Below are 15679 nucleotides of genomic sequence, written 5' to 3' on the forward strand. Positions count from 1 at the left end.
AGAGTTGGAAAAGTTATTTTAGTCCAAGCAGGTCAAGAGTCCTCTCCGTAGTCCATCCGATGCCTTGTCGATGTACAAATCCCCTATAATAGCAAATTCTGCGCCCTTATATACCCTTCGATCTGGGTGGTTACATTTTTCAAGCCAACCACATCTCTTCATGCTTTCGGGTTACATTACATCATTTTATTCTCAACTTTCTATTGGATATATTCTCAGTTCGTCAGATTGTACCATTCATCTATTGGCTACAATATACATGCCATTACTTGCTTACTGGAAGATTCTGCAACTTTTTAAAGTCTTACCCAACTTCCTGTTTTTCACTGACCATTGCCTCTGAGTCAAAGTTTCCCCCAACTCTCTCCTTTCTCTATCAACAGCCACGTGACTATAGCCATGTAGGCTTAGAAAGTTTTATTTTTTATGCATACAGTTTATAAGGACAATACACGTTTACTTCCTTTGATTAACATTGTATAACACACTCGATGATCATGATTAACCTTTGTGATTAAATATGTTGTGATTAACATCTTGATGACACTCAGGAGTGTTTAAGTGATTATATATGTTGTTATATAACTGGGCCTTTTGGTTGCCATGCCTCAGTGTCAGCAGTGGTGGGACTCAGTCTCTCGGGGACGGTTGGGCTGGTGGGTTTCTACTTTTCACGACAATATATATGTACATATACGTGTATATATACATATATATCAGCCAAGTTTATCTGTGTATATATACACATATATACATGCATATATGAATATATATATATATATATATATATATATATATACATATATATCAGCCAAGTTTATGTGTATATATACACATATATACATGCATATATATATATATATATATATATGTATATATATATATATATGTACACACACACCCACGCACGCATTCACGCACGCACACACACACACATACGCACGCACGCACGCACACACACACACACACACACACAAACCACCTCAGGCACATTTTTACTGACCAGTGTGATTCTGTCTGTCTTGACTTTTTGCTCATGCAAAGTGAGAAATGACTAACAGAAATAAATAAAAAAATGATACTCATCTATGATTATTCCAACTGAATCTAAAGCACATCTGTACTTCTTACAATTAAAATGTTAAATGCTTTGGAATTCCTAAAAAGAATGTATATACTATGTAAAATTGCAGTTAATAAATGTTGTAATCTCTTGTCTTGTAGTGTGCTACAATCAATCAATCATCCAGTAATTATTATGTACCTTTTAAGCAGACTGCCTTTGGATGGAAGGAAGAACATACTCTTAAAAGCCTTCAGATGAGCAACCCCAAAGATCAAGCTTACCCTGCATCTGTGCCACATTGCAACGATTTCATGGCCTCAAATGACAACATTTATTCACTTGGTGTCAAGACCAACCCACTGAAGACGACATCAAAACAAGCAGACCAGACAAACAAAAATGTCAAAGGTGGGATTGCTGCCATTGACTCTGATGGAAGTAGCAAAGATTTTTATACATCACAAAGTAAGGAATTCATAACATAAGTTTGATAGATGATGACAGCAATTTGCAACAGGAGTCTATAACACTTAACATTGTCCTTTCCCCTGTTTCAGACAACTTAATGTTTATGGGAGGCCCAGCAATGCCAATCAGTGATAGCCCAACAACAAGTTTTACACAGCCTGAAGAAAACAATGAAAGGTCACGAGAAGAATATAAAAACTCTGGCATAATATTAAATAACAGTAACAATAATCAAGAAAGATCTACCGACCGTAAATCCCGACTGGATCACATGAAAAGACAAACGGGCACATCTTCAGTTGAGGGTGAAGCAAGGACAAGCGATTCAAACATAGTAATTCAACATTCTGCAACAAGAGCTTTGATTTGTGTGAGCGAAGCAAGGCAACGCAGCTCTTCAGTGGAAATTGTTCAGTGCAGAAACCAATCAAACCAGGACCATGTGATTTTGAAATCTCCACAAAAAAAAAAAAAACCTAAACCTCTTCTTAATGACTCAGCAAGGAAGGCGTTAATTATTCGTAGCAAAAGTGCAGATGGAGCAGCAGAAAGGCATAAACGTGTTCATTTTCCTTTACATCAGAATCTTATATGGGCACACAAATCCAAAGGACACTCCAATGCACCTGGACACAGTGCTTCAAACAAAATGTCAAATTATGCTAAATTGCATGGGTCAAGTACTGAAGTTGAAAATGATGGAAATATTGCACAATCTAGTTGCAAGTCTCTGGAGCGTATACAACAACCTTCTCCTCTTGCTTCACCTGTTAGACATTCTTTAGCATCAAAGCCTCTTGTGAGTGAAGATTGTTCTAAAAATCTATCGATAGAGTTGCAATTAGCCAGAGCTCCATCTAGCAGTGACTGTGTTCAAAAAAGGACCTATGATAATTTACCCTGTGCTCCTACACCACCTGAAGAAAAGCTTTCTGATGTTTTTTCTTCAGAACATCTTTTTTCATTGCCACCGACACCCCCCAGTCGGACAACTTCACTTCTGCGCAGAACTGCTTCTTACTCTGTATGCACTAATCCATCTGCAGTTCAGTCTCAGAATGGAAAGACAAGCTACAGCAACACCAAATCACAAGCAGGTCAAATCCCTTCAGATTTACAGCTTCAACTGACCAACACTGCACAGAACAATCAATACTTACCCACGCAATTGGATTTTGAAACATGTTATGCTAAAAAAGAGACCCCTGCACATTCTTTCAAAACTCCCTCATCAAGGATGTCAGTCATTCCAGTTCAAGACGCCAAGTTATCAGTTGAGAGAACAGTAATATGTCATAGTGGAGATATTTCTGCTTCTATATTATCAGGTCAGAATATCTTAAACAGATTTCAGGAGAGCATTAGTGAGACTAAACTTTCCGAAGTTTTGCCTCAGACCCTTCTAAATACCTACTACCCCAGTGTCACTAATAACTGTCAGAGTTCCACATCCAGTTCCGTAGAAATCCCTCTTAATGTAAAATTTCATGCTTCAATTGACAAAGATGACGCAATCGCGTCTATTAAAGGCATCCAGACATTTCAAACTTGTATTCGTGAACCGCAAATGACCCATGAATATGGAGCTCATAACAAAGCCCAAAGCAAGATTGAGACTCGCTGTAATTCTCTGAATTCTGAGCCTTGTGGTCCTCGCATTACTTCAGACAGTGGCGTGATGTTAGATTGGGGCTTTGATGAGGAAGGCTGGCTGTTCAAACGGTCAGTCTCTGTGTCAGACCGACCCCCACTAAAGCCAGTATTGGGCATGAATGGGGCCAAAGTTCGAAGCAAGAGCTTTGGTGCACGCTACATGGATAGACCGAGCTTTAACCGATCAGGGAAACTCCACAACCAAATCAAAACACATTCAGGGAGCTCCTTGAACTCTTTTGTTGACGTACTCCCAGAAAGTATGAGCTGCTCCAGTAGCTATAATTTCCCAGTGAACCGATCTCTTTTGAACCACTTCCTAATTGAAGAAGGCCTGGCAGTTCCTTCACATGTGGGATTGTCAAGTGAAAGACTTCCAAGTCTCAAACACCAACGTGAACAGACAATCAGACGCCTTCAGATTGAGCAACAATTTTCAAACGCATTTGGGGAACTGGTCTGTGAAGAACCAAAGAGACAATGTAAAATCACCACAATAGAAGAAAAGGTCATGCTGGGCATTGAAAATAACTTGCAAAAGTCTCAGGAACAGGAGAGAAGCAGTGAAATGAAGCAAAGTTCTGCTTCAACCCTGGCCAGCTGGTTTGGTTTCCGTATTGGTAAACTTCCTGTTCCAAGCAGCAAGAAGATGGATGCACCAAAGTTAAAAGAAGGCCGAAAGGATCAAAGGATTACATCACTTCTTGGAGGAAAGCAGACAAAAATTGACAAAAAGAAGGACAGGAAAAAAAGCGATAGAAAAGACTGGTAAGACAGGGAAATACATTGTTAGCATGCAGCAATAACAGCTTGAAATTTAGAAAATAGTTTCAGTTGCAAGGCAAGGCAAGCAGGTTTTCAAAAATCAGAGTTATTAGTTGAAGCTTTTTATTAGTATTTATTCAATGACGTAGGCTTGCGGTATGCTGACTATTGACTTTGTTTCAGTTCTGTAGGAAGGAGAGAGTCACATGATGCAGTACGGGCATGCATCTCTATGCATCTTAACGAGACACCAGGGCAAAATGATTTGATCATTGGGGACGCACAGGTGAATTAACGCAGATTCCACCAATACAGACAAATACCTTTTGGCTTTGACTTGATTTATCCTTTCCACTTTTTACTCCACTTTTAAGTTAACTGCTTGTAAAGAGAGAACAACAAAGAATAGATTTCTAAAAAGAAAAGTTTGTCTGTTGAAAGTCAAATGATCGACAATTGCACACAAAGAAAATGGTTGATTGTCATGATGCAGATGATGAACCAGAGACCTGATGGTGAAAATGGATCCCTCTCAAAGACCCCCAACCAGGATGCTGATGTAGGTAAGATTTTTTGCTACTTTCTATTTAAATCTGTTGCTGACTGCAAATGCCATCACTCTCAATTATATTTATTTCCAAAAAAAGCCACCCAAGTTCATAGTAGCAATGTCTGCTCATATTATTGAGTTTGTTTTAGTTTACACTTTACAGTTTGCAGTAGTGAAGAACTAATATAAAAATATCACAGTCATAAAATACAAACCCAGTTTCCATATGAGTTGGGAAATTGTGTTAGATATAAATATAAAGGGAATACAATGATTTACAAATCATTTCCAACTCATATTCAGTTAAATATGCTACAAAGACAACATATTTGATGTTCAAATTGATAAAACATTTTTTTTTTGCAAATAATCATTAACTTTAGAATTTCATGCCAGCAACACATGACAAATAAGTTAGGAAAGGTGGCAATAAATACTGATAAAATTGAGGAATGCTCATTAAACACTTATTTGGAACATACCACAGGTGTGCAGGCTAATTGCGAACAGGTGGGTGCCATGATTGGGTATAAAAACAGCTTCCCAAAAAATGCTCAGTCTTTCACAAGAAAGGATGGGGCGAGGTACACCCCTTTGTCCACAACTGCGTGAGCAAATAGTCAAACAGTTTAAGAACAACGTTTCTCAAAGTACAATTGCAAGAAATTTAGGGATTTCAACAGCGACGGTCCATAATATCATCAAAAGGTTCAGAGAATCTGGAGAAATCACTCCACATAAGCGGCATGACCGTAAAACAACATTGAATGACCGTGACCTTCGATCCCTCAGACGGCACTGTATCAAAAACCGACATCAATCTCTAAAGGATATCACCACATGGTAAGAACACTTCAGAAAATCACTGTCACTAAATACAGTTTGTTGCTACATCTGTAAGATCAAGTTAAAGCTCTACTATGCAGAGCGAAAGCCATCTATCAACATCATCCAGAAACGCCGCTGACTTCTCTGGGCCCGAGATCATCTAAAATGGACTGATGCAAAGTGGAAAAGTGTTCTGTGGTCTGACGGGTCCACATTTCAAATTGTTTTTGGAAATATTCCACATGGGGAAGCGAACCATCCAGACTGTTATCGACGCAAAGTTCAAAAGCCAGCATCTGTGATGGTATGGCGGGGAATTAGTGCCCAAGGCATGGGTAACCTACTGTACACATCTGTGAAGGCACCATTAATGCTGAAAGGTACATACATGCTTTAGAACAACATATGCTGCCATTTAAGCACTGTCTTTTTCAAGGACGCTCCTGCTTATTTCAGCAAGACAATGCGAAGCCACATTCAGCACGTGTTACGGCAGCGTGGTTTCGTGAAAAAAAGAGTGCGGGTACTTTCCTGGCCCGCCTGCAGTCCAGACCTGTCCCCCATCGAAAATGTGTGGCGCATTATGAAGCGTAAAATACGACAGCGGATTGAGCGATTGAAGCTCTATATAAAAAGAGAATGGGAAAGAATTCCACTTTCAAAGCTTCAACAATTTGTTTCCTCAGTTCCCAAACGTTTACTGAATGTCGTTAAAAGAAAAGGTGATGTAACACAGTGGTGAACATGCCCTTTCCCAACTACTTTGGCACGTGTTGCAGCCATGAAATTCCTAGTTAATTATTATTTGCAAAAAAAACAAAGACGTTTATGAGTTTGAACATCAAATATCTTCTCTTTGTAGTGCATTCAATTGAATATGGGTTGAAAAGGATTTGCAAATCATTGTTTTCCATTTTCATGTACATCGAACACAATTTCCCAACTCATAATGAAACGAGGTTTGTACATTAATTTTTTTAGATCATTGACTAATGCACATTTTGTCAGTGTATGTTTTTCTACTCGTGCCTCTGCATTTATGCAATGTTCTGAATGTTGTATTAATAGATGCATTGTATTGTTATGATTTCCCCACAAATGGTATTGGCGTTTATAGCGTTTCATGCTAATTTGTTACCTGGTCCCCTCTTAAATATTTTGTTGCATTTAAGTATTCATAATGGAAGTGAAATGAAATGAAAAAGTAAAATAATGATAAATCATGCACCTCCCAAGAAAATGCCAACTCTTAAGTTGCACCGTAATTACAACAGGAGGCACTTTGGAAGAATAAGGACATTTTGCAAGGTGAAGGTAACATTTACAGTATTGCAAGTCCATCTTTTCATCACACTGTTGGTGTATTCATGTGTAGTTCTATTGGGGAGATCTAATTATCAAGTCTAAATAGATTTCAAGTAAATGACTACTTTTCCGTGCACCAAATTAGTGTGATTTCTGAGTTGTTTTTTGTATTTTCACACGTACACGTGAAATCACAAATCCCAGGTACTCTAATGTGTTTAATGGTCATATCCTGTGTGCCTTCTGTACACTAGGAGCTGCTTATTTTGCATAGAATAATGTGTTGCTTTACCGGTTGACCAACGACGTCACACCCCAACAACATGTCTTTGCGGCTCTTTAAAAATCGCTCTTTAATGATCGCAGACATGGTCAGTCAACAGCCCAGTTTTTGTTGTACCTGATGTCCAATGCAATATGGGCACAGTTTAAATAATACTATACCAAGAGGTTCTTGGAGTTGCTAAATGCGAATCCCAAGCAAAGACTGGTGGAAGAAAGTTGTTTTGAAGACATTTTTGGACTAAAAATCGAAAGAAAACTTTCCACTGTCTCAAAGTTCATTCACTAAGCTCTGCGGACCAATGGAAGAAATGTGGAAAATACCGTTTGTGCCCCGATACCGCTTCAGATGAAGGTTGCTAATTTTCTGTGCAAGCTTGCTTATGTGTTTCTTTGCCTAGCAATATACCTGCTAAATTATCTTCCATCTCACTCGCACTTGATCTGGAGTCCGACTAAAGTTGGCATTCTCCACTGCAGCTCCATCAACTAAATCCATTTTTCTGCCTTCTGGTGTTTCCTTATTTACAGAATGCAGTTGATTGATCACTTCGTTCCAACAAAAAATGGAAAGAAGGGCATTACATATATGAATATATTGAATATAATATACGCTAAATTTGTATATTAATGTCATCCCATGTACATTCATTATCACTGTGATGGACGCATGCTTGTGGCAAACCATTTCTGTCAATAACCAGTGGTTCAAGTGGGCTCAATGAAATTGGCTATTTTCTCTTATACTACCAATCTATGTGTAAAGTACAATATAATATGTATATTATATTGCATTACACTACACATGTAAAATAGTCACTTGATTGCATAATACTATACTACGAAGTTGCTTAACCCAGGAAAACACTGTTATTATTGCATATGTCTTGTTACTTGACTTCATAAATATATCTCTCATATTCAAATGGTGTATTTATAATCCTAGAAAGTACAGCACAGTCTACACTACAATTATATTCAGTGCCACTTCAACCATGGTTACCTAGCTGTTGGAGCTCTGCTCTTGTCCCTCAGTTGTCTTATTCCATCAGCTACTTTAAGTGTTCTTCTTGTGCCACAGGGTCTGGCTGCAAAATGCACACTTTGGAAAGTGGAATTGCGACCATCCCCCTTACAGGAAATTGTTCCTTCTTCTCCTCCATCCTGCACGTCTTCCCCAAGTCTACACCAGAACAGTCTCTCAGTTCTTCCAGTGTCCCTGACTCCCATAGTGAGGAGTCACCATTATTCCGATGGTGAATACCATCCACCTTTAAGGATAGCAGCCATGCAAGAGTGTCCCCTTCTCTGTCTGACACATGACCCATATTTATTCAGTGACTTCCCCAACTGTGGCCTTCCTCCCGCCCATGCAACCCCAACCTGAACCTATTGTGACCTCTACTGTGTGTGTGATAAACAGATCAGATCCCCAACAGCACCACAAGGTAAAGTCAAGCTGCCAGACCCATGATGATCCATCCATCCATCCATCATCTTCCGCTTATCCGAGGTCGGGTCGCGGGGGCAACAGCCTAAGCAGGGAAACCCAGACTTCCCTCTCCCCAGCCACTTCGTCTAGCTCTTCCCGGGGGATCCCGAGAAGTTCCCAGGCCAGCCGGGAGACATAGTCTTCCCAACGTGTCCTGGGTCTTCCCCGTGGCCTCCTACCGATTGGACGTGCCCTAAACACCTCCCTAGGGAGGCATTCGGGTGGCATCCTGACCAGATGCCCGAACCACCTCATCTGGCTCCTCTCGATGTGAAGGAGCAGCGGCTTTACTTTGAGTCCCTCCCGGATGGCAGAGCTTCTCACCCTATCTCTAAGGGAGGGCCCCGCCACACAGCGGAGGAAACTCATTTCGGCCGCTTGTACCCGTGATCTTATCCTTTCGGTCATGACCCAAAGCTCATGACCATAGGTGAGGATGGGAACGTAGATCGACCGGTAAATTGAGAGCTTTGCCTTCCGGCTCAGCTCCTTCTTCACCACAACGGATCGGTACAACGTCCGCATTACTGAAGACGCTGCACCAATCCGCCTGTCGATCTCACGATCCACTCTTCCCTCACTCGTGAACAAGACTCCTAGGTACTTGAACTCCTCCACTTGGGGCAGGGTCTCCTCCCCAACCCGGAGATGGCATTCCACCCTTTTCCGGGCAAGAACCATGGACTCGGACTTGGAGGTGCTGATTGTCATTCCGGTCGCTTCACACTCGGCTGCGAACCAATCCAGTGAGAGCTGAAGATCCCGGTCAGATGAAGCCATCAGGACCACATCATCTGCAAAAAGCAGAGACTTAATCCTGCGGTTACCAAACCGGAACCCCTCAACGCCTTGACTGCGCCTAGAAATTCTGTCCATAGAAGTTATGAACAGAATCGGTGACAAAGGACAGCCTTGGCGGAGTCCAACCCTCACTGGAAATGTGTTCGACTTACTGCCGGCAATGCGGACCAAGCTCTGGCACTGATCGTACAGGGAACGGACCGCCACAATAAGACAGTCCGATACCCCATACTCTCTGAGCACTCCCCACAGGACTTCCCGAGGGACACGGTCGAATGCCTTCTCCAAGTCCACAAAGCACATGTAGACTGGTTGGGCAAACTCCCATTCACCCACAAGAACCCTGCCGAGAGTATAGAGCTGGTCCACAGTTCCATGACCAGGACGAAAACCACACTGTTCCTCCTGAATCCGAGGTTCGACTATCCGATGTAGCCTCCTCTCCAGTACACCTGAATAAACCTTACCGGGAAGGCTGAGGAGTGTGATCCCACGATAGTTGGAACACACCCTCCGGTCCCCCTTCTTAAAGAGAGGAACCACCACCCCGGTCTGCCAATCCAGAGGTACCGCCCCCGATGTCCACGCGATGCTGCAAAGTCTTGTCAACCAAGACCTCCCCACAGCATCCAGGGCCTTAAGGAACTCCTTGCGGATCTCGTCCACCCCTGGGGCCTTGCCACCGAGGAGCTTTTTAACAACTCAGCGACCTCAGCCCCAGAAATAGGAGAGTCCACCACAGATTCCCCAGGCACTGCTTCCTCATAGGAAGACGTGTTGGTGGGATTGAGGAGGTCTTCGAAGTATTCCTTCCACCTATCCACAACATCCGCAGTTGAGGTCAGCAGAACACCATCCGCACCATACACGGTGTTGACAATGCATTGCTTCCCCTTCCTGAGGCGGCGGACAGTGGTCCAGAATCGCTTCGAAGCCGTCCGGAAGTCGTTTTCAATGGCTTCCCCGAACTCCTCCCATGTCCGAGTTTTTGCCTCCGCGACCACTAAAGCTGCACACCGCTTGGCCTGTCGGTACCTGTCCACTGCCTCCGGAGTCCTATGAGCCAAAAGGACCCGATAGGACTCCTTCTTCAGCTTGACGGCATCCCTCACCGCTGGTGTCCACCAAGGGGTTTTAGGATTGCCGCCCCGACAGGCACCAACTACCTTGCGGCCACAGCTCCGATCTGCCGCCTCGACAATAGAGGTGCGGAACATAGTCCACTCGGACTCAATGTCCAGCACCTCCCTCGTGACATGTTCAAAGTTCTTCCGGAGGTGGGAATTGAAACTTTGTCTGACAGGAGACTCTGCCAGACGTTCCCAGCAGACCCTCACAATGCGTTTGGGCCTCCCAGGTCTGTCCGGCATCCTCCCCCACCATCGCAGCCAACTCACCACCAGGTGGTGATCGGTAGAAAGCTCTGCCCCTCTCTTCACCCGAGTGTCCAAAACATGAGGCCGCAAATCCGATGACACAACTACAAAGTCGATCATGGAACTGCGGCCTAGGGTGTCTTGGTGCCAAGTGCACATATGGACACCCTTATGTTTGAACATGGTGTTTGTTATAGACAAACTGTGACGAGCACAAAAGTCCAATAAGAAAACACCACTCGGGCTTCAGATCCGGGCGGCCATTCTTCCCAATCACGCCTCTCCAGGTTTCACTGTCGTTGCCAACGTGAGCGTTGATGTCTCCCAGTAGGACAAGGGAATCACCCGGGGGGAGCACTTTCCAGTACTCCCTCGAGTGTTCCCAAAAAGGGTGGGTACTCTGAACTGCTGTTTGGTGCATAAGCACAAACAACAGTCAGGACCCGTCCCCCCCACCCGAAGGCGGAGGGAGGCTACCCTTTCGTCCACCGGGTTGAACTCCAACGTACAGGCTTTGAGCCGGGGGGAAACAAGAATTGCCACCCCAGCCCGTTGCCTCTCACTGCCGGCAACGCCAGAGTGGAAGAGGGTCCAATCCCTCTCGAGAGAAGAGGTTCCAGAGCCCTTGCTGTGCGTCGAAGTGAGTCCGACTATATCCAGCCGGAATTTCTCGACTTCGCGCACTAGCTCAGGCTCTTTCCCCCCCAGTGACGTGACGTTCCACGTCCCAAGAGCTAGCTTCTGTAGCCGAGGATCGGACGGCCAAGTGCCCCACCTTCGGCTGACGCCCAGCTCACATTGCACCCGACCTCTATGGCCCCTGCTATGGGTGGTGAGCCCATTGGAGGGGTGACCCACGTTGCCTCTTCGGGCTGTGCCCGGCCGGGCCCCATGGGAACAGGCCCGGCCACCAGGCGCTCGCCATCGTGCCCCACCTCCGGCCTGGCTCCAGAAGGGGGCCCCGGTGACCCGCGTCCGGGCGAGGGAAATCTGGGTCCATGATTTTTCTTCTTCATAAAGGTCTTCGAGCTGCTCTTTGTCTGATCCCTCACCTAGAACCTGTTTGCCTTGGGAGACCCTAACAGGGAGCTTTATGCAACATAGCTCCTAGGATCATTGGGACACGCAAACTCCTCTACCACGATAAGGTTGCAGCTCAGAGAGAAGACCCATGATGATAACATGTGAAAATAGCTATGAGGGTAGGATGATCCAAATATGTGTGTGTCAACTTGGACGGAGGATTCTTGTCTGTCCATCGTCTGTCGTTGCAATGGCGGCAAACTCAAACTCAAACTCAATTTACCTGGGGGCCACTGGATGCAGAAACTGGGTGAGGCTGGGCCGCAAGAAAATATTTCTTAAAAAAATCTAACATGCACTTTTTAATCAATTCACCTTCTTTGGATGACTTTCCCGCCCTAGCAACATACTTGCCAACTCTCGCGATCTTTCCGGGAAATACCCGAATATCAGTGCTCCTCCCGACAATCTCCCGGGGCAATCATTCTCCTGGTTTTCACCCCGGGACAACAAAATTAAGGACGTGCCGTGATGGCACTGCCTTTAGCGTCCCCTACAACCTGCCGTATCGTCCGCTCTTCCATTATAAAAACCAGTGTGCCCAGTCACATCTAGTATGATGTTTCTGCAAACCCACGGAAGTGACTGCAAGACATACTGGATCAACAGCCATACAGGTCACACTGAGGGTGGCCGTATAAACAACTTTATCACTGTATGCGCCACACTGTGAACCCAGGCCAAACAAGATTGACAAACACAATTTTGGGAGAACATCTGCACTGTAACACAACATAAACACAACAGAACAAATACCCAGAATCCAATGCAGCCCTAACGCTTCCGGGCTACAATAGCAGGCGGGCAGCTATTGTATCCCTAAATCACAAGTGTCTCAAAGGGCTGCACAAGCCACAACAACATCCTTGGTACAGAGCCCACATAAGGGCACGGAAAAACTCACCTCAGTGGGACGTCGGTGACAGTGACTATGGGAAACCTTGGAGAGGACCGCATATGTGAAAGAGTGCAGGGCCAAGAACCGAACCCTGGGGAACTCCACATGCTACCTTAACATAGTCCGAGGTCACATTGTTATGGGATACGCGCTGCATCCTGTCAGTATGATAAGAGTTATACCAAGACAAGGGTAAGTCTGACATACCAATTCCTGTTTTGATACGCTCTAATAAAATATTATGATCGAGCGCTAAGATCAAGGAGCAGCAACATAGATGACGCATCAGAATCCATCGTTAGCAATAGATCATTAGTCATTTTTACGAGGTTTGTCTCCGTAGAGTGATTTGCCCTGAAACCAGATTGAAATGTTTCACAGAGATTGTTGGACGCTAAGTATTTATTCAGCTGTTGTGCAACAATTATTTCGAGGATTTTTGAAATAAAGGGAAGGTGAGACACCGAACGGTAGTTTACCATGAGGTCAGGATCAAGGTTAGGTTTTTCAAGGAGAGGATGAATAACCACTTTTTTGAATGTTAGGGGAACAGTGCCAGAGGATAGTGATAAGTTTATAATATTTAGCACTGATGGACCTAATAATACAAAAAGCTCCTTGATAAGTTTCCCAGGAAGTGGGTAAAGTAAACATGCTGTTTGTTTTATTCTACAGTATTTACACGTTGTAACAATTTTTCTAATGTTATTTCATCAAAAAGAGAGAGACTATTATGGAGGGCAGTATTTGTCGTATATACAGTCGTATCTGTGTTAATAGAACCCAGTTGTAGCTGGGACCCATTGTCCTTTATTTTATTTTCTGTTGAGTTCAATTTTCTTATCAAATCAATTCATAAAGTCATCTGCCGAGTGGGTGGAGCTACTGGGAGGAGTCCCTTGTTGGGTTAGCAATGATACTGTACTAAACAAAAATTTAGGATCATTTTTATTAAGGCGGATGCGATTTGAGTAATATTTAGCTTTAGCGAAGGTAAGCAAGCGTTAAGTTATTAAAATATCATTCCATGCTTGATGGAAAACCTCAAGCTTAGCCACGCGCCATTTGCGTTCCAGCTTTCTACATGATAATTTATGAGCTCTAGTGTCGTATGTAAACCATGGGGTTAGCCTTTTAGGAGCACTTTTTAACTTCAGCGGTGCTATACTATCAATAGTTTCGCGCAGGGCGTCATCAAAGTTGTTAGTGAGGTTATCATTGGAGCCCACATAATTTGGGAAAGGTGCCATTGCCGAAGGCCAGCAAGAGTCATCGTTGTGGCAGCATTAATGTTGCGGCTGCTATAGCAGTTATTATTATTATTAGCTAGCAATGAGTTAGAACTTCAAATTTTATAAGGTAATGATCGGACATTACTTTAGTATACAGCAGTATCATAACTTTGGAAATGGTGATAGCCCGGACAAGCACTAGATCTATCGTATTACCGTTGCAATACCTGGGTTGAATTATTATTTGTGTAAGTCCACAGCTATCAATTATAGTCTGGAGCGCAATGCACGGAGGGTCCGATGGGGTATTCGTATGGATATTAAAGTCCTCCACTAAAATTATATTGTCGGCATGCGTCACTATATCAGCAACGAACTCTGAGAATTCACTGATAAAGTCCGAATAGGGCCCTAATTAACAAACATAAAAAGAACTGCAAAAAAACGATTATTACTATAAAATATTGGAAGATAAAAAACTTGAATTGTGGAAAATATTAAGTGGTGTTATAAAGAAATCAAATATAAATGTATATGTAATAATGTATTAAAAATAAATTGGATGTGAAGAGTGAGCTAACTATTGATATGGAAAGAAACTTGGGTTCTATGTTTCTATATCATTTTGATGAGACTGAGCTACCAAGGACGGTTATTCAAATTATCTTATTCTTTGTAAGAAAAAACAAATCAAATGATTGCAATGGAATAGACATGCAGCTTAGAAAGAATGTTATTGAGGAAGTTGCAAAGCCATTCACGTAGATGTGTAATTTATCATTTCAGTCAGGTGCATTTCTTCATCAAATGAATATAGCAAAAGGGATACCATTGTACAAATCTGGAGACAAACACCAATTCACAAATTGCAGACCCATAACATGTCTTACTCAGTTTTCCAAAATTTTTGAAAAACCTTGCATCCGGCTTGATATATTTCTTGACAAAAATAAAATACCGACTGAAAGCCATTATGGATTCAGATCAAATAAATCAACTGCACTAGCATTGTTAGATTCAACAGAAGAAATCACAAAATCATTAGATTAAAAAAAATGCACACCATTGGAGTATTACTTGATCGTCAGAATTTACGCAGGCCAAAAAAGTGGTTGCAGTGACACAAGTCATCAATAACCATAACAATCCCATGCTTCCATTTCCCAAACATTCGATCAAACCAATCTTCAAGCAAGTGAGGAATACCTGATTTAGAAGGTAGTTCTTTTGACATCGCACACAAGCCATCTAACGCTCTGGTAAAGATCCGTCTGGAGTCACATTGTTTAGAATGTAGGTACAACATCATTGTCGTATTTGAGCGCAAACACCACCTTGGGAAGCTAGTAGGAAAATGTATGATAATCTATTCCTGTACACATTATTTGGCTTATTATTCATGTGTACAAGTTATTTAAGAACCAATTTGATCTACACATTTGTTATTGATTCCCACCTAACTGCAACTTGGTGAACAATTTTAAATTAGAACAGAACTAAACAAGCCTAGTCTAGTTGTAGGAATGCATGTATGCGATCAACAAAATACTGTTATACCAAGTAAGTAAGTAGGTAAATTTTGTTTATGAAGGTCTTTTCACAGATAACATCACAAAGTGCTGTACAAAACATAGGTGATGTAAAACAACAATTCTGTCGTGGTATGGATTGTAATGATCAGACGGTTTACACAAGCAATGTGTTTATTCCGACCAGCCTCAGTCGCATGGGATTCAATGTGTCACAACAACAAGGGTCAGTACGTCACATCCGGTTGGGGACATTCTGTATGTTATGTCAAAATAAAGGCATAACAGATAACACCACATCTCCCTTTCTAGAAAACTGAACAGACTGTAACAATTACAGCTTGTAAGCTT

General features: G+C 42.8%; 1 protein-coding gene across 6 annotated transcripts in view; it reads left to right on the plus strand.

Moving 5' to 3' along the window:
* The window catches only part of LOC133564415 (uncharacterized), a 211266-nt gene that overhangs the window by 120078 nt on the left and 75509 nt on the right, over positions 1-15679 (plus strand). For 2 of the 6 annotated variants that reach the window (XM_061918734.1, XM_061918735.1), the window contains exons 7-10: positions 1273-1531; positions 1624-3955; positions 4136-4238; positions 4446-4515. In XM_061918734.1, coding sequence (XP_061774718.1) covers positions 1273-1531; positions 1624-3955; positions 4136-4238; positions 4446-4515 — 2764 coding nt within the window. Of the gene's footprint in view, positions 1-1272; positions 1532-1623; positions 3956-4135; positions 4239-4445; positions 4516-7998; positions 8754-15679 lie in introns of those variants that run through there. The other 4 variants (XM_061918732.1, XM_061918733.1, XM_061918730.1 and 1 more) reach the window with 4 other exon arrangements.

Source organism: Nerophis ophidion, linkage group LG13, assembly GCF_033978795.1.
Source record: "Nerophis ophidion isolate RoL-2023_Sa linkage group LG13, RoL_Noph_v1.0, whole genome shotgun sequence".
In the NCBI taxonomy this organism is placed as follows: domain Eukaryota; kingdom Metazoa; phylum Chordata; class Actinopteri; order Syngnathiformes; family Syngnathidae; genus Nerophis; species Nerophis ophidion.